General features: G+C 44.8%; 2 protein-coding genes across 3 annotated transcripts in view; one reads left to right on the plus strand and one right to left on the minus strand.

Annotated features, from left to right (window-relative positions):
• Positions 1-6,592, minus strand: part of LOC135245700 (HMG box-containing protein 1-like) — a 9,934-nt gene extending 3,342 nt beyond the window's left edge. Inside the window, exons 1-8 of one of the 2 annotated variants that reach the window (XM_064318942.1) lie at positions 6,476-6,592; positions 4,643-4,835; positions 4,156-4,378; positions 3,853-3,982; positions 3,582-3,693; positions 2,762-2,877; positions 1,749-1,905; positions 1,338-1,482 (exon numbers count right to left, since the gene is read on the minus strand). In XM_064318942.1, the coding sequence (XP_064175012.1) occupies positions 1,338-1,482; positions 1,749-1,905; positions 2,762-2,877; positions 3,582-3,693; positions 3,853-3,982; positions 4,156-4,378; positions 4,643-4,835; positions 6,476-6,490 (1,091 nt within the window). In that variant the 5' untranslated portion in view covers positions 6,491-6,592. The other variant, XM_064318943.1, reaches the window with a different exon arrangement.
• A 3,762-nt stretch (positions 6,593-10,354) lies between these two features.
• Positions 10,355-19,913, plus strand: LOC135246127 (nicotinamide phosphoribosyltransferase-like). Its single transcript, XM_064319673.1, has 11 exons — positions 10,355-10,509; positions 12,804-12,960; positions 13,917-14,020; positions 14,343-14,471; positions 15,994-16,152; positions 16,233-16,369; positions 16,483-16,708; positions 16,813-16,932; positions 17,464-17,604; positions 17,773-17,907; positions 18,231-19,913. The coding sequence occupies exons 1-11, from the start codon at positions 10,456-10,458 to the stop codon at positions 18,342-18,344; spliced, it is 1,476 nt and encodes a 491-aa protein (XP_064175743.1). The 5' UTR covers positions 10,355-10,455; the 3' UTR covers positions 18,345-19,913.
• The last annotated feature ends 511 nt before the right edge of the window (positions 19,914-20,424 follow it).

Raw genomic sequence — 20,424 nt, forward strand, 5'->3', positions numbered from 1 at the left:
TATATTTTTTAGCATCTGTACTATGGAATTCACAGTCTTGACTTAGTTTTTCCACAATTTTAAATGAGTAATCACTTGTTTTCAAAAGTTCCTATGGCTTCAATTACGTTTTAGGGCTCAACTTAGGGTTAGGGTTAGGAAAACCATAAGTCTGAGGGTCGAGGCAAGTTTACGGCTGTGTTCAGCAGGTTAAAGAAAGGTTGGGACATTGGTTCTTTTTTGATTTTGGACGATCCAAAAATTTTGTATATACTAGTATAGGTACCTATGACCATAACAAGATATGGAATATCTGCATATTTTTTCAGGGAAAACATTTTTTTTTTAAGGCCTCAAATATATTTTTTAGCATTTGTACTATGGAATTCACAGTCTTGACTTAGTTTTTCCACAATTTTAAATGAGTAATCACATGTTTTCAACAGTTCCTATGGCTTCAATTACGTTTTAGGGCTCAACTTAGGGTTAGGGTTATGAAAACGATAAGTCTGAGGTTCGCGGCAAGTTTACGGCTGTGTTCAGCAGGTTAAAGAAAGGTTAGGACATTGGTTCTTTTTTGATTTTGGACAATCCAAAAATTTTGTATATACTAGTATAGGTACCTATGACCCTAACAAGATATGGAATATATACATATTTTTTCAGGGAAAACATTTTTTTTTTAAGGCCTCAAATATATTTTTTAGCATTTGTACTATGGAATTCACAGTCTTGACTTAGTTTTTCCACAATTTTAAATGAGTAATCACATGTTTTCAACAGTTCCTATGTCTTCAATTACGTTTTAGGGCTCAACTTAGGGTTAGGGTTATGAAAACGATAAGTCTGAGGTTCGCGGCAAGTTTACGGCTGTGTTCAGCAGGTTAAAGAAAGGTTAGGACATTGGTTCTTTTTTGATTTTGGACAATCCAAAAATTTTGTATATACTAGTATAGGTACCTATGACCATAACAAGATATGGAATACATACATATTTTTTCAGGGAAAACATTTTTTTTTTAAGGCCTCAAATATATTTTTTAGCATCTGTACTATGGACTTCACAGTCTTGACTTAGTTTTTCCACAATTTTAAATGAGTAATCACATGTTTTCAACAGTTCCTATGGCTTCAATTACGTTTTAGGGCTCAACTTAGGGTTAGGGTTATGAAAACGATAAGTCTGAGGGTCGCGGCAAGTTTACGGCTGTGTTCAGCAGGTTAAACAATGTGGGTTTTGAAATCCTAATTTGCAGTCTTATTTTTAAAAAGACGCATCTCAGTGATAATTATTCAGATCGTTTTAGCATTTCTCTTTATAGAAACAGCTGACGGGTGAGCCCTGCGGGAAGCTTCACCTCCTGAAGGTGCGGAAGACCACGGAGTGGTCGCAGCTGATGGAGTCGCGGTGGCCAGGAGGCAGGCACAGGTCCCCCAGCTGCAGCTCGTAGCAGGGGATCCCGTGCTGCACCACCGTCAGGCTCGGGTGGAAGGAGGACCATCCTGAGAGACAGAGAGCGGAGCTACCTGAGCTGAGTGACCACAACACGCCCCTCTGCATGGCTCTCTAACCGTGACACACTCTGCCCTCCCTCTCTTCCCTGCTCCACTGCTATTACCAGCACCTCCTTTCTGCTTCCTGCTTCCTGACTGACATCACTTCCTGAATTCAGTGCTCTGTGTTCAGACCCAGGACAGCACAGGTGCAATTCACAAAGGAATCTTTTTTTATTTTTTTTAGGTGATGTGTATGTTTTAACATTCCCTACCTTTATTTTTCACGTAAAAAGGATGGCCCAGGCTGCACTCTGTGGTCAGAAGCCCATCTACTGTGGAGCCGGGGTCAAAGGTCAGCTTCAGAACCGACTGGCCAGAAGACACGGTCTCGTCGTGTGCCACTAGCTTCAGACCTTCTGAGCCATAGCTCTGCAAACGAACAGAGAGAGGAGCATCACAGAGGCAGTGCTGTCTGATCAGGCAAACACCATTACTAAACCACACTGATACACAACACAGGCCAGGAGATCACCATTACTAAACCACACTGATACACAACACAGGCCAGGAGATCACCATTACTAAACCACACGGATACACAACACAGGCCAGGAGATCACCATTACTAAACCACACGGATACACAACACAGGCCAGGAGATCACCATTACTAAACCACACTGATACACAACACAGGCCAGGAGATCACCATTACTAAACCACACTGATACACAACACAGGCCAGGAGATCACCATTACTAAACCACACTGATACACAACACAGGCCAGGAGATCACCATTACTAAACCACACTGATACACAACACAGGCCAGGAGATCACCATTACTAAACCACACTGATACACAACACAGGCCAGGAGATCACCATTACTAAACCACACTGATACACAACACAGGCCAGGAGATCACCATTACTAAACCACACTGATACACAACACAGGCCAGGAGATCACCATTACTAAACCACAATGATACACAACACAGGCCAGGAGATCACCATTACTAAACCACACGGATACACAACACAGGCCAGGAGATCAAATCCTTGTTCAGCACTTTAAATAAGCAGCATGTTAAAAAATCAGCATGATTAACATTCAAATCACATTCTATCCTGAGTCCCTCATCTGAGCCCTGAACCTGAACTCTGAATCCTAAACCTTGAACTGCCACCTGAGCCCTGAACTCTCAGCCCTTTTTGAATGCCAAACCAGGACAAACAGCACATAAATAATTATAATAGTAGTAATGTTAAAAAGGCTGTACCTTGAGTGTTTGGCTTGGCATCTCTGTCTCATCCTCAGACTCATCGCCGGGGTCACACAGGTCCTCCACGTCGTGCCACTCCAGGCCCCGCCTCCTCTGGAACCGCACGCGTGTGCCTGAGGGGGCGGGGACGCACGCACTGCTTCAGTCATGTGACCAGCTCATTCATTTCCCCTCTCTGCACATGCTCTTTATGGGAAAATCAGGCTAAGTTTTCAGTTGGTTTAAATCAGTCTTGAATGGGCTGGAAGTTATATTTGATTGGTTTAAATCTGTTTTGTAACAGCCACTGGGTTTTTGTTGTGTCCAAATGGAACAGTACCTTTAGTGTTCACTTTCAAAACTTACATAGAAAGCATTTTTTTAAATGCATGTTAACATTTTTATATACCAATAATTAAATTAGCTCTGCTTTACATCATTCTCATTTTAGTTACATCCTTTAATGCTTCTTTTCTTTAGTCCATGCTAATGAGCCCTTTCAAGTGATACAGCAAGACTACCATGCAAGTGTATGGAAGGCCTCTTTCAAAATGAAATCATCAGTTTATAAACGGGTGTTCCTGTCATCAACAGCCTGGTTCCCTATGCTGCAGTTCTTCTTTACATCAGCCTGCCGTACTGTAACTGATCTACTTCACTCTGGCTGTCATACTGCAGTAAGGACAACAGAGGGCACCATTTCCTACAGAGATTAGCTGGGAGAACAACAGATCATGCAGCTTGAGTTCTTTATTCCTTATTTTATGTATGACGTATGATCTTTCAGGAAGCAGTGCAGGTGTGTGTACCTTTCAGGAAGCAGTGCAGGTGTGTGTACCTTTCAGGAAGCAGTGCCAGACTGTGGGTGGCCAGGATTGGGACCACCCCACGGCCTCTTCACCCGAGAAGGAAGACGTGCAGGAAATTGCAGACTCTGACGCACTTCTGGCCTGGGTAAGGTTCAAAAATACAACTGCCGTCTGGTTACTTTGACCAGTGATTGTAGGATACAGTGTGTGTGGCACAGATTATCATGCAGGAGTTTCAGTATATGAGCAGGAAGTCAACAGGAAGTGGTTTATGCCAGGGCTGTAGGTCATAGGTCATACCCTGAGGTGCCTGCGCTCTCTCCTGTGACTCCGGGCGTGGGTGGGGCTGAGTTCACTGCTGGAGGCCAAGGGGGGCCGAGCATAGGAATGTAAACTGCTGCTAGTGGCTATGATGTGTACAGGAGGGGACCTGAAGGGGCAGACAGTGGGAGCACCTTAACTCTTTACATCTCACCTGTTTACAAAGGTGGGATTAACATGTGCACTGCTTACAGAGGTGCAATACTGTTCAACACTACACCTGTTTTAGAAGAGATTCAGGTGGAAGGGTCTGACTTGTAGGAGGAGCCCTGTGTAACTCACCTCTTGTGGGAGGAGCTCTGTAGCAGAGGACTCTGGGGGCTTGTGGCAATGTTGGCCAGCTCTGTCAGCCAGTTGGTGTCGGGGAAGTCACTTTTAAGGGCGGGCCTGCAGGTGTCCGACGGTCCCTCCTGATGGGACACGCCCACTTCCACCTGGAACACCCCTGGGGATGGCCGGGTCTCCTGCACCTCCTCCTGCACCTCCTGCAGCTCGGGGAGGTCATCTGTGGAGAATGTGAGCAATGCCAGGTGCCACTTTTAATGCAGTAAAGTCCTCGCTACTTATTCTACACACACAACTAATCCCCCTGGCTTTAATGTCTGTTTTCAGGTTGAAAAGGTCAAAAGATAAAATGGCTCAGCAAGAAGGGAGCATTTCCCAGGTAAACAGACAGAATGTAAGCGCAGTATGTTACAGTGTGCACACTGCAAGAGAGCATGTGTGTGTGTGTGTGTGAGAGAGAGAGACAGAGAGAGAGAGAGATTACCATACTCCACATGACTCTCACTGGAAGGGCATCTGTCAGAGGAGGGCAGGTGCTCAGTGCACTTGAGCGTGTTGAAGGCATCGGTCATTCCAACAGCACTCTGCAGCGCCCCCTGCTGGGTCTCCTCCACTCTGTCTGCCACCACTGCAGTTTTCACCTGCCAAACCATGGTACACCTGGCCAGCTCACCCGACTGCGGACATAACGATAAACATAATCATCTCCATTTGCGCTCTGCCTGGGTAATATGAATGTAATAACTGCAGAAACTATCAAATTTGCCCAAAACAAGTGCAACAGTGCAAAACAGTTGTTTGACCTGAAAGTCTTTGTCAGGTGTAACTCTAATAAGAGATGCAAACAGAGCCTTATATAAGGCAGTGTCTAAACGTGGACCCAAATTTTCCTCCTGTAGCCTAATATAGAGCCCTGCTACAGGAAAAACTGTGTCAAACTATCAGCAGCCATTTCTGTTTCTAAATGTATGTATTTCCTATCTTTGGCGTATAAGCTTTGCACAGTCCATATTTCAGCCAACCTAAAAAGGCTCGCCCCATATCGGACACCCCTGTCCTGTATACAGCACTGGAGAACAGGAAACTTGCTGTGCCAGATTCGGTTTGCTACATGGTTACCTTGTGCTGAAAATGTGATTCATTTGCTAATAATTACACAAACTAAATTACATATCACCAGTACACACACACACACTTATTTAATCCAATTTCATTTTACTTTAATATGAAATATAAATATTAAGTGCTTGTCAGGATCTATATTTTATAGATCTATTTTTTTCCCTTTTCAATTTACACATATGCCTTAGCAACATCATTGATTGGCCAGCGTTAAGAGTTGCAGTTGCAGTCAATATATCCCTCTACATATTAATGAAAAATTGGACGTTTTTTTTCTGATGGTGTTAAAGAAGAGAACAATCGCCCATGAATTACGTTCTTTGTCTGCGAACTCTGTATGCGGGTTTCGTAATAACCATCATGTGACCTTCTGCACGCAAGTCTTGTTTATAAAGTTTAGGGACTTGGCGCATGCGCTTCATAGTCCATTCATTCATAACTGCGTAATAAGAAGGAACGAAACAATGGAATTACTCTGAAAGTGGTGGTTATTAACCGCTATTTTTTAAAAGAAATGTGGATCACCCCATTTTAACCATACGTTTGATAAGAAGTAAAATGTAGCCTACCAGACGATCAAATGTAAAGAGTTTGCTATAGCAACTGTGGACTAAATCTTTTTTTTTTTTTTTAATATAAAACGATTTAGTTTGAACAAAAATCATTTTTAGAGGCGGTCAAAAAACGAGGTTCTTTAAAGGTTGATTAACTGGTAGCTAGCTAACTAGTTGGTTAGCGACTATGGCTGTCATTATGTGACAAAGCGGAACTCTTTTGTTAGCACATACCGAAATGAAGAAAGAAAACATAAATATATAAATCCACCAAATGTTAGGAACGTGTTAAAACTTATTCGTTATGTGCAAAAGAATGTCATCAAGTTGCAACAATGTCTTGAATGCCTGTCATTCAAAAATATTAAATGAATGAAGCAAAAGCGTAACTCCTGGACAGCAAGACGGGAGCCAAAACAAAACAAAACTCACCAGCTGGACTGTAGCTACTGTCAAAACAACAGAGTAACACAATGAAAAAACAGTCTGGCAAGAATGTCACTCGGAATCGATGCAATCATTGGCAGTCTGACACCGTTTTCCGTTGAATTCCGTATTGAAATTCGAAGTTCACTGCTCATTTCGCGAGGTATTTTAAACATTTTGATTCTGATGTATCTATGGCTAACTTTCTCACTTACCCAGTCCGTCGCCATTAGCGAATATCCCTGGCATTCTTGGAAATGGGAGGTAATGATCACTTTTAGATAAGAAATTCTATTGGCTTATGCAAACGTCCATCAATAACGATCCTCCTGATTATTGGCTAAGATTTATCATGACAGTAGAAGGTGTGGTCTTATTTCTTATTCCTTCGCTAATTGGCTGAAATGTACGCCCGTTGTCAAATTTTTTTATTTTATTGAGCGAAGCTTCTTGCATAATTGATGTAGTTTTTAACTCCGTTTTCTTTGTGGCTTTGTATATGCATTGGACTACAGATCCCATGCGTCACTAGCGCAGGAAATAAACAATGAACATGCCCCTGCTCTTATTTTCCATTGTCATTTACTGAAATGTATTTCCACTTACTAGTGTCGACTCAGTTGGAATTTTGGTGAAAGCACATGCTATAAAGCTAAAACTAATCATTTGAATAAGGGCAATAAATTGTGAAAAATCATTCCATATACAAAATGTAACTTCTATAGGTGAGGTTTATGGACTCATTTTTTTCTGAATTAAGTTGCAACAAACAACAAGCTGCAGGAAAACATAATACCTTTTCACTAATTTTGTGACTAAGATGATTATCCGGTGTTGTTCCATAAGTCATCATTGTCCATAACTTAGTGTATTTTGTGGAGCAAATGAACGTGAATGTGGTGGTTAATTTCCCTGCCAGCTGCTCAGCCTGTTAAAACAGGTTGGGTGTGCTCAGCCACCCGTTTCAGAGCAATGTGGCAGGTCAGTGTGGCCTGCACCTTTAAAAGCTGTCTAGCGCGAGTCTAGGGCATGTCAGCCATGTCAGCCATGACCCGGCCCCGGGGACAGCATGGCTGTTAAAAATATCATAATCACTGCACAGCATATGACACAGGCATATGACACGCAGGTGCCACAGCCCAACAGGCCGTATGCATTACCTCATGCACACTGAGTCAAACCATCAATATTAAATCACTTTCACCTGAAGACTCTGAATATCGATGTAATGAACCAGCTAATAAAACAAATAATGCCTTATTTATGTATATATGCATTTCATTGATTGGGATGCTTATGTGTTGAGAGGAAATGGAATGTATTCATTTTGTGTAAGATTATGTTTTAAGACTAAGTTCATGAGCCTAACTTCATAGAAAAGAAAATACTTAAAAAACCAAGTAAGTCATGCACTCAGGCGTTATTTGGTATAAAATTGAATTTTTTGTAATGAAAATTCAGATAAAATCTGAATGCACTACCACGACTCGGGGAGAGCCAGAGGGATTCACATTTTCACATTTCACACACATGCACAAACACACACAGACATGCACAAGTGGATTCAAGTGGGTTCTCTTTGGAGTTCAGCATGAGTTTCATCACATCCCCAGCAGATGGTGCTGTGGTCTAAAAACGAGGCCTGGTCCAAAAACTGAGTATTTAGTTTGTGTGTGTGCTTACACACAGTGGGTATTTAGTGTGTGTGTTGGTTGGTTGTTTGTGTGTGTGTGTGTGTGTGTGTGTGCATGAATGTTTTCCACATCTGTAGCCTTGTAGTTAGGAGTTAACTTTTTGCAGAATTTCCTCCTAATACATTGCCTTCCAACAAATGTACATGAATGAAGATTCTTTTTTTTTTTTTAAAGCGGTCCTGTCGCGCCAACAAAATTTGTGTGTGCCATTATGGAAGCTACAGATCTACTCTTGACGTCTTGACGTCTGAGGATGTTTTATAACGGTGTTAAACTTTCATAAATCTGACCCCGCTGGTAACGGCTTGTCAATAAATTACGATTATTATCCAGTAGAGGGCGCAAAAGAGCTAAAACGGCTTGTCTTGACAGATTTCCCTGTAAAGGGAAAGTGAAAGGTTTTTCTGTTTCCCATGCGTAGAGTCGGAAGGGTAATATGGTATTCATTATTATACTTAATAGGAGTTTTATTTTTATTAATTAACTGAAGTACTCAAAGATACAAGAGACTGTTGATACAAACAATATGAATGAAAAATGTACACTGACCCTGTCCTCTGACGTGCTGAGCAGAGTTTAAACCTCCGGTCTGTTAACTTAGACCACACACTGCTGGAATGACTCTGTGCAAAGATTAGATTACACAGAGATGGCGTCAAAAGAGCTGAAGACTCCCTCTTCGTTACACACTCATCACCCCCAAAGAATCTAACATTTTTTCTTTTTCTAAAGTAGATAAGAATAGGTAATTCCACTTTTATAAGTTATACCTATTGAGCTCTTTTGGAATTTTAGCTACTTAACTGAGTTTGTACATGCACTTTGTAAGATCCTCTGAAAGAGACGTTGCTAAAACCTATAATGTAATGTAATGTAATGTACACATTGAAACACACTGGGTCCATTTCAGGGTGCTTAGCAGTAGTTTAAACCTCAGGTTTAACCCCTTAGACCACACAACTACAATACAACTGGAAGAGTTAAGCCTTATTTAACAGATTTGCTGTTCCAGTAGTAATGCAGTTCTGTAATTTAACTCCCTGACTGCAATCGCAAGTAGCACAGACACAACAGACACACGTTCGGTTGGAGACATTGGTAATTCCTTCTAACATCTTCTGTTCTGGTGAGAGTCAATCCCATTTAAATTAAGTCACTGAAAATCATCATAAAACTATGGAAAATGGTGAACTGAGATGGAATTCCTGGACCTGATACTCTGATAAGTCAACATTGAAAGAAATGTTTACAATGGAGTTATATAATTGCTAAATAAATAGTTGAATAAATCACATCAAAATGCATGTATATAGCACAATTTACAAATAATTTGGACACCTTATACTGTGACAGCTGGGCAGCTGTGTTGTAAAACTGTCAACTGATGGTGAAAATCTGTTATATTCTGGTAGAGTGTCCCACAGCTTTGGGGCATAGAAACAAAAGGCTAGCTCTCCACTTTGTTTGTGCTTTACCTTTACAGACCAGTGCTGAAGGACCTTAGGGTTAGATTGGGGTCACACTTAGGTAAGCATTCAATTATATATTTAGGTGTGAATCTATATATTGCTTCAAGTGCAAGTAAAATAACTTTAAAATTGATTTTAAAAGCCACAGGTAGCCAATGCAGGGTAGCAAGGACAGGGGAAATGTGAGCTCATTTTTCTCTCCTGGGCAGTATTCTTTCTCTCCTGGGCAGTATTCTTTCTGCTGCATTTTGTACAAACTGTAGTGCAATTGACATTTTTGGAAGGCCAGCAATAAGAGCATTTCAGTAATCAAGCCTGCTTGTAATAAATGCATATCAGCCTCTCAAATTCAACATATATACACCAGCTAAGTGATATCCAAACACGCAAACCAATGACAAACGACTAGGTAGTTTGTTCACACCCTGATTTACTGTTGCTTCTGCCACAATGTATAATGTTCTCTTGTGAGGAGCAAACTGCAATAATAATTCAATAATTCTAGTCCTAGTGAAACATTAACAGCAATATTCTGTTTAAAATCATCTTCATCTCCCTCTTTAATGCTTCAATTTTTACTTGTATTAACGTGAACAAGAAGATTATTTATAAGTAATGATTATAATTTACACAACTATTTGAAAATTCAGTAAACCTTCCGTCTAGTGCACTGCTTTGGTGGCAGAGGTGTTCTGCTCTCCCCTCATTCAAGCAACTGCATATTTACCGTAGAAACTGCATTCTTACAGTAACTGCCTTAGGTGTTAAAAAACGAAGGCCCTATTAGTACTGTCGTGCTGTTTCGCACGCATAACACAACCTAACAGTGACGTAATACTCGTCATCTGTCCTATCGTAGCCAAGTGTGTCTCCAATTATGCCCCGCCCTCCACTCAGATTAGATGGGACGCGAGCATTTAGCCACGCCTCTTTCCAGTTACGTAGTACGCCACAGCAACGAGCTTGGTTGTGAATCCCCGGTAGAAGCGCGCAGAGCACAGTACTGGCAGACGTGACAGAATTCGAAGGAAGATGGAGCGCCGAGACATAGACTTCAATATACTGCTAGCAACCGATTCGTACAAGGTGAGTGCTCGATGTGGCTTCACCAACGGAGTAGTTCTGTCTCTCAGTGCCGGCTGCTCTTTGGTGATCACTGTAAAAAACCACAAGGTGGTTACATGCAGCCCAAGGCCATCACGTTCTTCTGTGTGTGCTTTTCGGTAGGCCGAAGTAATGGAAAGATAGCATGTATCTGGCCAACCAGCTCCTGTACAATGCATTCATTAGATCTTTTTTGAATGGGAATGCAAATATTTCTGATTTTGCTGTCTGCGGAAGCTTTTGAGTTTACGCGACCCACGTTACTGTTCAAGGATGGCCTGTGTATGTTCCAGTTTGCTTTATCCATAGACTGTAGAAAAATGCTTTTAACACTGTTTGACATGATATAATTCTTATAGTTATCGATCCGTGCGATCCGGTGTTACTTTGTAGCAGTTGATACCACCCTAATCACCCAAAGTGGTGACGAAACGCGATGTCCGGTTACCAATAAACTGAAAGCCAGCTCGTGAAATGAAACTGCAAGTGTGCATGCAGTTTCCCTTCCCACTGCTGGGACAGATCGAGCTAGCGTCACGCTGTACATCAATGTAAAAACATAAATGGGCAGATGTAAGGGTATAGTCTGCGAAAAATTAAAATGCCATTTGAATGTAGATTACTCGCCCGGAAACATGACACGTGAACATGCTCATGATACATAACTATGTGAGCGTCTACGAACGTGGTCATGATCAGGAAAAAGAACTGAAGTACAGTAAACTCCCACATAACCACCTCCCAGACTATCCGACGTTCCTATTTTAATGTGAACGTCAGTTAACTAATCTAGATTGACAGCCTGGCGGAGTGCCTACTTTAATGGGAGAGAGCACATTAACAATGTGTTCATACCTGCGCTTTTCGTGCAAACTAGATCTACCGGACCTCCCCCGTATGACATCGATTGTCTGTGTTCTGCGAGCTGTGAAAACGGCGGAGGAAATGCGAATGAAACAGATTATTGAATAAACCGATTGCTCAATGTTCAGATGTTGAAATGCCGTGCAGCAGTGCCATCTTTCACCTCTGTGCTTTCCTGGTCCCCGGGGGCCTGGGTCTGTGGGTGTGCGCTGGTGCTTTTCTGGTCCCCGGGGGCCTGGGTCTGTGGGTGTGCGCTGGTTGGTCTAAGGTGACGTGAACTTTACAGGGCTTAGGGGAAAACGTGGGGACTTCTGTGAAAATATAAGATTAGCTTTAGTGAAGTCGTCATCATCAATGCAGTGAACAATTAGCTGATGTTGTTGCATCAGTTTTTTTTCCATTGTCTTACTCAACACTCAAAGCTGACATCTGCCAGGCATAAGCCTTTCTGGACTCCCAGTTCCTCAGTGAATTTTCACTGAAATTGCAGCAATGTCTGCCTTGTTTGAGTAAATTAAAAAAGATTGGCTTCCTTGTGATGCAAACCAGGAAATGAGGCAATCCAGTATGCTTCTCTGTGATAATGAAGCATTATACCAAGACTGCAGTGTCATCCCCGGTTAAGCTTTTTAATGTTAATTATTATAAGGGTCCTGACGATGATCGGAACAGTTTGCACTTTGTATTCATCAGGGAAGGGAGGGGTTTATGTCCTCTTGGCCGTAGAGAATGGATGTTTAGGCCTATGTAGGGAGAATGGAGTCCTCTGTCCTGTTGATCAGGGCAGTCTTGGCCCTGATCACAGGAAGGGGTTAGGGTTCAGGGCAGGGTGGATGGGCTCTGAACACTGTTCAGGTGCTTTACGATTGTAACCTCAATGCAGGCCACGCCCCCCTCCAGATCAGAGGGCCAGAGGTTAAAGTCTCTCCACCTGTTTAGTTGCTAGGACACGATCCTGTCTTTCATTGTTCGTGGGCTGTTTGGAGAACACAATTGTCTGCGTTGTGTATGTGTGTGTGTGTTTGCGTGTGTGTGTACTCTGTGCGCTCTGTTTGCATAGAGATGCTAATTGGTATCTCCTGCACATCCATTACACATAGCTGTGTTTCCAGGTGATGGAGGCAGGCGATGGGGGTTGTATGAGTCTGACAGCTGCTCTGACAGCTACTCCACACAGCCACAGAACCAGCTGAGGGAGGGGAGCAGGTCTGTCTCTCCTCCAATCAGACTGCTCTTCTGCTCAGACTCCGCCTCCCTGCGTTCCATCCTAAACCGTGTCGAACATCATCTGTCGTTCAGACTGAAATTAAACATTGTGAATGTAGCGAATGCTATATGTATACTGTGCAGAATGCTGTGTGTGGATACTGGTGTGTACTTGAAAATGTTTTGTTTGTGTCTCTCTCCTGTAGGTCACACATTACAAGCAGTACCCACCCAACACCAGCAAAGTCTACTCGTACTTCGAGTGTCGCGAGAATAAGACGGACGCCACCAGGAACCGGAAAGTCAAATATGACAAAACGGTTTTCTACGGCCTGCAGTACATCCTTCACAAATACCTGAAAGGTATGAACTCTAAACGCAAAGGGCTTTTCCTTTCCATGCTGCTGTCCCTCTATTAACAGTCAAAAGATGCTCAAACAAACCCTCTCACAGAGAGTATTTGATGGGTAAATGACCATTTACTGTTCAATGGTTTGGTGCTACTTATGATTTGGGATTCTTCTGCTCAGTCTGGAAAAACATGGGTGAATCTGAGGAGTAACTCACCTGCTGTATCCAGTTTGACACGACAAACATTACAGTCATTTTACAGTTCTAACGTTAACCTGACAAACCACAATTTGTCCTGTAACGAAAGAAAGTGCCACCTTTACAGGACTGTACCTGTAACATTATCCCAAAGGGAAACCCAAAGAAAGCACGACAGACAGACAGACAGAGGGGATAGCTAAAGGGGTGGGGAGCCGTGGTCTGTGTGTGTGGGCCGATGGGCAGGGTCTCTGCTGTCCTGCCTGCAGTGGGACTTTCTTAATTTACTGGTGACTTCTTTTGTACGTATTCCCTGGGTGCACTGGTGCAGAGTAGCACACACACGCACACACACACACACACACACAAGCCTCGCTGTGCTGAATGACCTGTTGTTACCTAACCGTGAAGCGTGTTCTTACCCAGCCTGCTTTTCTGCAGGCTGTTTGCTTGGCGGTCTGTTGCGCGGTCCTATGAGACAATGAGCCACAAAGGAAATAGAGCTTTCTAAAACACACCTGCCCTTCTCGCCGAGCCGAAATCCAACCCGCCTCCTCCATCGTGACACCTGAGAGTGCTGCTCGCACAGGGCATTGTGACACAGTCACATGGTACAGGGTAGCGTCCCCCAGGCAGGACGTCGTCATGCGTTAGCTGTGCCCTGCTGGCCCGCCCTGCCCTGCCCTGGTGGCCTGGCCTGGCCCCTGCTGCTGCAGTCCCCTCCCGAATAAAGAGTGGAGTAATTAAGAGCCCTTTCTCCTGCCCTCCAGGGAAGGTGGTGACCCCAGAGAAGATTCAGGAGGCCAAGGAGGTGTACCGCGAGCACTTCCAGGATGACGTCTTCAACGAGAGAGGCTGGACTTACATCCTGGAGGTACGGCGGGGCGGCCTGTGGGGGGCGCTGTTCTCGCTCACCCCAGAGGAGGGCGATGTGTCGCTTAGTGCCACAGTTAACTAAATTGTCTGTGCTAACTGAATGACTAGTGCTAACTGAATGGCTAGTGCTAACTCTTATGAATGACTAGTGCTAAGTGAATGGCCAGTGCTAACTCTTATGAATGACTAGTGCTAAGTGAATGGCCAGTGCTAACTCTTATGAATGACTAGTGCTAAGTGAATGGCCAGTGCTAACTCTTATGAATGGCCAGTGCTAAGTGAATGGCCAGTGCTAACTCTTATGCTCTCTGGGGTGACAGAGGCACGAGGGACGGCTCCCTATTGAGATCAAGGCCGTACCGGAGGGCAGCGTGATCCCGCGAGGAAACGTCCTCTTCACCGTGGAGAGCACCGACCCAGAATGCTACTGGCTCACCAACTGGGTGGAGGTGAGTGACGGTTCCGCTCCCTCAGTGCCCCCCTCCAGGACTGTGTGGGCCCTCGGCCGCAATCTCAGGGGGCTGCTGCAGTCTAGGGCGTGCCATGTTCTGGGTCATAACTGCTCGGCCACACTCATAAAGTCCAGCTGGGCATCAAATACGCTCAGGGAGACAGCGAGGGCGGTGCTTTAAAGTGACGATGCCATGAGAGAAGTGAACTGAAGAAGAAGCATCCTGTTCTCTGGAAAGGGCAGCTTGTCTGTCTTTCCTGACCCTGTGTGTATCCCAGGACGGGTGTCACACCTCCGACACACACAGGAGCGAGCCTCACTGCTGCTGAATTTACACCCTCCGCTCTCCGGTGCCGGACGGCCCGGGCTGTCCTCACACACCCACCCCTAAATATTTTCTCTTACTGTGCTGGATTCAGAGGGAAGTTTAATGTGAACAGTGGACAGAGGGCTTTGTTTCTGCAGGGCTCTGATGGGGGAGCGCAGGGCTCTGCGTATCTGCGGTGTGTGTCTGGCTCACTGCTCATTATGGGCTGTGGCCAGACGAGCACGCTCTGCCAGAGCCAGCGGCCTGCACAGGTCACATGACTGTCACTCTGGATAAGAGCGTTTGCCCAACGGTTGGATTGTGATGTCATGAAGTGGCATGTTGTCATGGCACTGGTGCTGGGAGCATGCGACTCCCTGCCCACCGCATGCACTCCTCTATCACCAATCAGCAGCAGCATTAGGACTGCTGTCAGCCAATCACTGCTGAGGACTGGTATTATCTGGGAAGGTCACTGATAGGAACTGTGGAGACCGAAAGGGGTTTGCTTTGAATTGTCCATGAACAGTGTGGTCAGTTCAGTGCAAGCTGACTGTGCTTGTGTTGGGACACAGTGTGATGTGACGTGAGTGCAGTATCTCACCGAACTGCTCCTGTAAACATGCCCAAGAGCTTAAATAATACGTGACTTCACCAGCAGTCTATGAGCACAGCTGCACTCGGAATGCCCCTGAACACACCTTTGGGCTGTGCTAAGTCTTATCGCTCAGCATGCATTATCTGGCGTGCTGTTCGGGAAAATCAGTTAGTATTTGAAAATGCGGCCTTGGCACGTTCCCTGGGTCTTAACAAAGAGAGTGTGCTACAGCAGGATCACAGTGGTCAGTGTGCCGGCTTGTCCAGACTGGACTTTACCTTCGGCCTCCCCACCCAGTGCAATGCAGGAGAAATGGGGCTCTTTCCAATTGCTTGCATCCTTTCCTTGCGTCCTTTCCTCGCTCCATAGCCCCAGCAACGGAGGACGCAAGGAAAGGATGTGAGGATGGAGGAATCAAGCAAACGTGTATTAGGCTAATGGAGCCTCCTTGTTCCGTCAAACGTCAGTCTGAAGCCACGTCAGTTACAGACCTGGCAGAGGTGGTTCCACAGGTCGATCATTTATACATCATGTGTTCTGAAAAAGAAAAAAAAACAGGTGTTTCCCAGCATCTTCTCTGTCACTCACACACTGCCTTCCCCCCACCCCCCATAGACCATTCTGGTCCAGACCTGGTACCCCATCACCGTGGCGACCAACTCACGGGAGCAGAAGAAGATTCTTGCCAAGTACCTGCTGGAGACGTCCGGGCAGCTGGAGGGGCTGGAGTACAAACTGCACGACTTCGGCTACAGAGGCGTGTCCTCACAGGAGGTACCGTCATTACACACAGCCTGTTTTAGCTGTACAGTGGGAAAGGGCTGTAATGATGGAGGCTCATTTGTGATGTTCAGACTGCAGGTATCGGGGCCTCTGCACACCTGGTGAACTTCAAAGGCACAGACACGGTGGCCGGGATCTGCGTCATAAAGAAATACTACGGCACCAAGGACCCTGTGCCCGGATTCTCTGTGCCAGCTGCAGAGCACAGGTAATGCAGAGACGCACAGGTAGCACAGGCTGCACAGGTTAGCACCTTCACACCTCCTCTCACAATTCTTATTCAGGTGCTTAGCTCTGAATGCTTTCTGTTTTTCCTGCCAGTACAATCACTGCCTGGGGGAAGGACCATGAGAAGGACGCCTTTGAGCACATCATCAAGCAGTTCCCCTCCGTCCCCGTGTCCATCGTCAGCGACAGCTACGACATCTACAACGCCTGCGAGAAGATCTGGGGCGAGGACCTGAGGAGCCTTGTGGAGGCCCGCAGCGCCCAGGCCCCTCTGGTGGTCCGGCCCGACTCGGGGAACCCCCTGGACACGGTCCTGAAGGTAGGCCTCAGCCAGCTCAGATCTACACAGGAAGGAATACTGAACAGAGCAGAAGCTTTGACCACGCTACCTCTCCCTGGCTCACTGTTGTCTTTCTCTCTCAGGTCCTGGAGATTTTGGGGAAGAAGTTCCCCCCAGAGGAGAACAGCAAGGGGTACAAGGTTCTGCCCCCCTACATCCGGGTCATCCAGGGCGACGGTGTGGACATCAACACCCTGCAGGAGGTGCTCAAAGCTCCGCCCGCCGTGTCTCCCAGCCAATCCCATCCTTTTCTTATCTGAGCCCTTCAGACTCACTGTGTGCTGCTGTTGACTCCAGTTGCACTTGATTAAGCTGCTAATTGAATACTGATCTGGATTTCTCACACGGTTGTCAGCTTTATGAGGGCATATTAGTAGGTCAATTGCTGCCAACAGAACGGTTTTACACCGTTCCAATGGTCCAATTTGCACGTCTTAATTTAGTAACAGTAATAAATATCCATTTTTGCTGAAGGGTAATTTGCATACATACAGCCAAACTATGTTATATTGTAATAGCTTAAAGGACACACCCAGTACCTTATTGACTTACCAGGGACTTGGCAGGTAGCTGTCTGTGATGTCATTGTGATGTCATCCATGTAAAGCATGATTATGTTGACCAGCGTAAACAGAGGCACTCTGGGAAACGCGGTCCTACCCAACGGGTGCTTGTGTGAAGGGCAGCGTGTCGGGTGGGCTGTGCTGAGCTGCTCTCCTGTGCCGCCTGTGCAGATTGTGGAGGGGATGAAGCAGCACAGGTGGAGCATCGAGAACATCGCGTTCGGGTCGGGTGGGGCGCTGCTGCAGAAGCTGACCCGGGACCTCCTCAACTGCTCCTTCAAATGCAGCTACGTGGTGACCAATGGCTTAGGGGTGAGTCCCAGGGCACAAGCTCCTCACATCATGGACAGTGATGTACAGGGACAGTCATCGACCTATAGGAGCGAAGGGGCGTGTCTAACGGGGCCCACACTGGTTGAGGTTCACTTGGTTTCATTAATTGAGACAGAAGTTTTTTATTAAAATTTTGGTTTTCCACAGGTGAACGTTTTCAAAGACCCGGTGGCAGACCCTAACAAAAGGTCAAAGAAAGGTCGGCTGTCGCTGCACAGAACGCCGAGCGGAGAGTTTGTCACCCTGGAGGAGGGAAGGGGGGACCTGGAGGAGTACGGTGCGGTAAGTGTTCCCACCGCCCCGCCCCGCTCCCCCCGCCCCGCCCCGCCCCCCGAGTGGCTTCAGTGAATGTCCCACTGCTGTGAAGCAGATGCGGGTGTGCAGTTTGGACGGGAATCTTTCGGAGAAAATATTTACCTGTTTCCGTGGTTGAACTAAGCCTTATACAGCAGCCGCTGGTGTCAGGAAAAATATAAAGCGCATGGTCAGTGCTGAGCTGGTGCAGCGCTCTCTTATGCGGGTTTGGGTCTTTTCATTCTGGCACAGGAGTGAAGCCGTGGTTGTTTGGATAATGATAATGATAATCTGTCTCTCTGTCCCTGCAGGACCTGCTGCACACGGTGTTCAGGAATGGCGATATTCTGAAGGCGTACTCCTTTGACGAGGTCAGAGACAATGCCAGCCTGAAGAAGTGTGAGCTGGAGGAGCTTCTTCAGTGACCACGCCCCCAAACCCTGTACCCCCAAAACCCTGGAATACCCCCCCCTCCCCCCTCCCCTCCCTGAAGGCACTATTCTCCAGAGGGGTGGAGATTGAAACCCCTGCGCACGTCCCGACCCGGGCCAAATCGCTCGGGACAGTTTTCACGAGGGTACAAATGCACTGCTTTTTGTGTACAGAGCTGTTGTATGTTTCAGATTCCAGAGTATAACGTGCTTTGTTGTGTACTTGTTTATGATGGGGCAAATGTCAAGTTATTAATCAATTACATGATTTAAACTACTGTATTTAAAGCAACACCTTTGTGTTCACCACACACCTATTTTATGGGGGGTAGGGGGAGAGAAATGAGGCAGAAGTGTACATTTTTTTAAACCAGAGTAAGAACAGCACTGTTCACCACTGCAGCTAGTCTGCTGGGTTCCCTTATTTGGGCCTGTTTGTCCCTTAGCAGTAAAATAAAAGGTATGGTTGTAACTTTTAAGAGAGTCCCACACAGTTAGCTAATCGGTGAGTCGGTACAGGACGAGTCCTTTTTGGCCAGTTTAGTTGCAGTAGAAAATTGTTTGGCTCTAGAAAGTAAAAATACTTAAGTGTGGCTGAGTGTGAGTTTTGTGTGAAGCTAAATTCCTTACTGGGGGTCTGCATATCCTTTATGTAAATGATTGTTTATTAGGGGAAGCACACTGATTTTCCTGCAAATTGTTCGCCTTCTGTTTTAAAAAGTGGACATTTTCCCCTAATGCCAAACACTGATTATGAGAAGGTCAGTGCTCTGGAGGCTACCAGCTGCTGGAAGTCTTTATAGGAATAGATCAGCTGTAGCCATGGAAACGGGAACAGCTGCTTTTTGTACAAATTTGTTTATGCTTCTTTAATTTGGAAAAACCGGCTGCGTTAGAGTGTGCCTGTTTTTTCAAATTATTCAGGAAAAACTGGATTCATTTTACTGGCGTTTGATTTTATAGTTTTGCTAATTAACATCACAGTAAAATGAAACTCTTAAGAGTACATACAAGTCCAGTGGGAACCATGAGTACGAGTTGATTAAACATTTTACTGCGGTTGGTTCCATATTTAGACATCATTGTTCTAATGACAAAGGTCATAGGTATCCGTGGATATTTTTCTTTATGTGGCCTAATTTCTCTCTTGATTTTAACAACAGACGTGATGTGAACTGCCAGGTCAGCAAGAAACAGATTTTATTTTATTTTTTTGTTGTTGTCAAAACTCATTTTATATAATATCTAGTTATGTGTACAATACTGTGTGAATGTGAGTTGATTGATAATGCTTATGAGGATTTTATATGTACCTATTTTTTGCTTCCCGAATGATGTTTTGAAAAAGGCTAATATTGTGTGAAATTGTCAGATTGTCAAAATGATCAATGTCCATTTGGAAAAATGCATTCCCTTTTTAGATGCTCTGATTTTTATTTTTTTTTTAAACTTCGACATTTGTCCATCTTGTTCTACTATATTTAATCTGATAGTGACATTTTTAAGAACATGTGCTAGACATGTATGTGTGACCGTTTAAATAAAAAAGCACTATCAATCAGATTTGGCTTACAAATATGCCTATTTGTCAGACGTGAAGATATCTTAAATACCATTATTTATATGGAAATAATGTGGAATAATCATAAATAACTGGTTTATTTTAGGCCCATTTTCTTCTCTGTGGTTTGACCCTTTTGGGTGTTCCAGGGAAGTTGCTCAGGCATTCTAATCTTTCTTTCCTGAAGGTAGTGATTGAAGGTCAATACTAAATACCTCACCTCACCGTTCACTGTGCCCAGACAAAAAAGAATTGTAATTTTACGCGTGAAATCCTGTGTTGGCTACTAGTTGTCTGTCAGTTACAGGATGATCAGGTAGAGCGGACCCCTGTGTTTGCTGGTTTTCATTCCAACCACAGTTGGAATCCCGGTATTTTTGTTTTTTTAATTAGGTGCTTTTCATGTTTAGGGGTAATATTTAGCCTGTTACGCCACCCTGTCAGAAATGGCTAGGCATGGCCATGAAGAATGAAAGTTCCATGTTCACGCTATGCGTATCGTGCCGTATTGCA

The sequence above is a fragment of the Anguilla rostrata genome, chromosome 19 (genome assembly GCF_018555375.3).
Source record: "Anguilla rostrata isolate EN2019 chromosome 19, ASM1855537v3, whole genome shotgun sequence".
Taxonomy (NCBI): domain Eukaryota; kingdom Metazoa; phylum Chordata; class Actinopteri; order Anguilliformes; family Anguillidae; genus Anguilla; species Anguilla rostrata.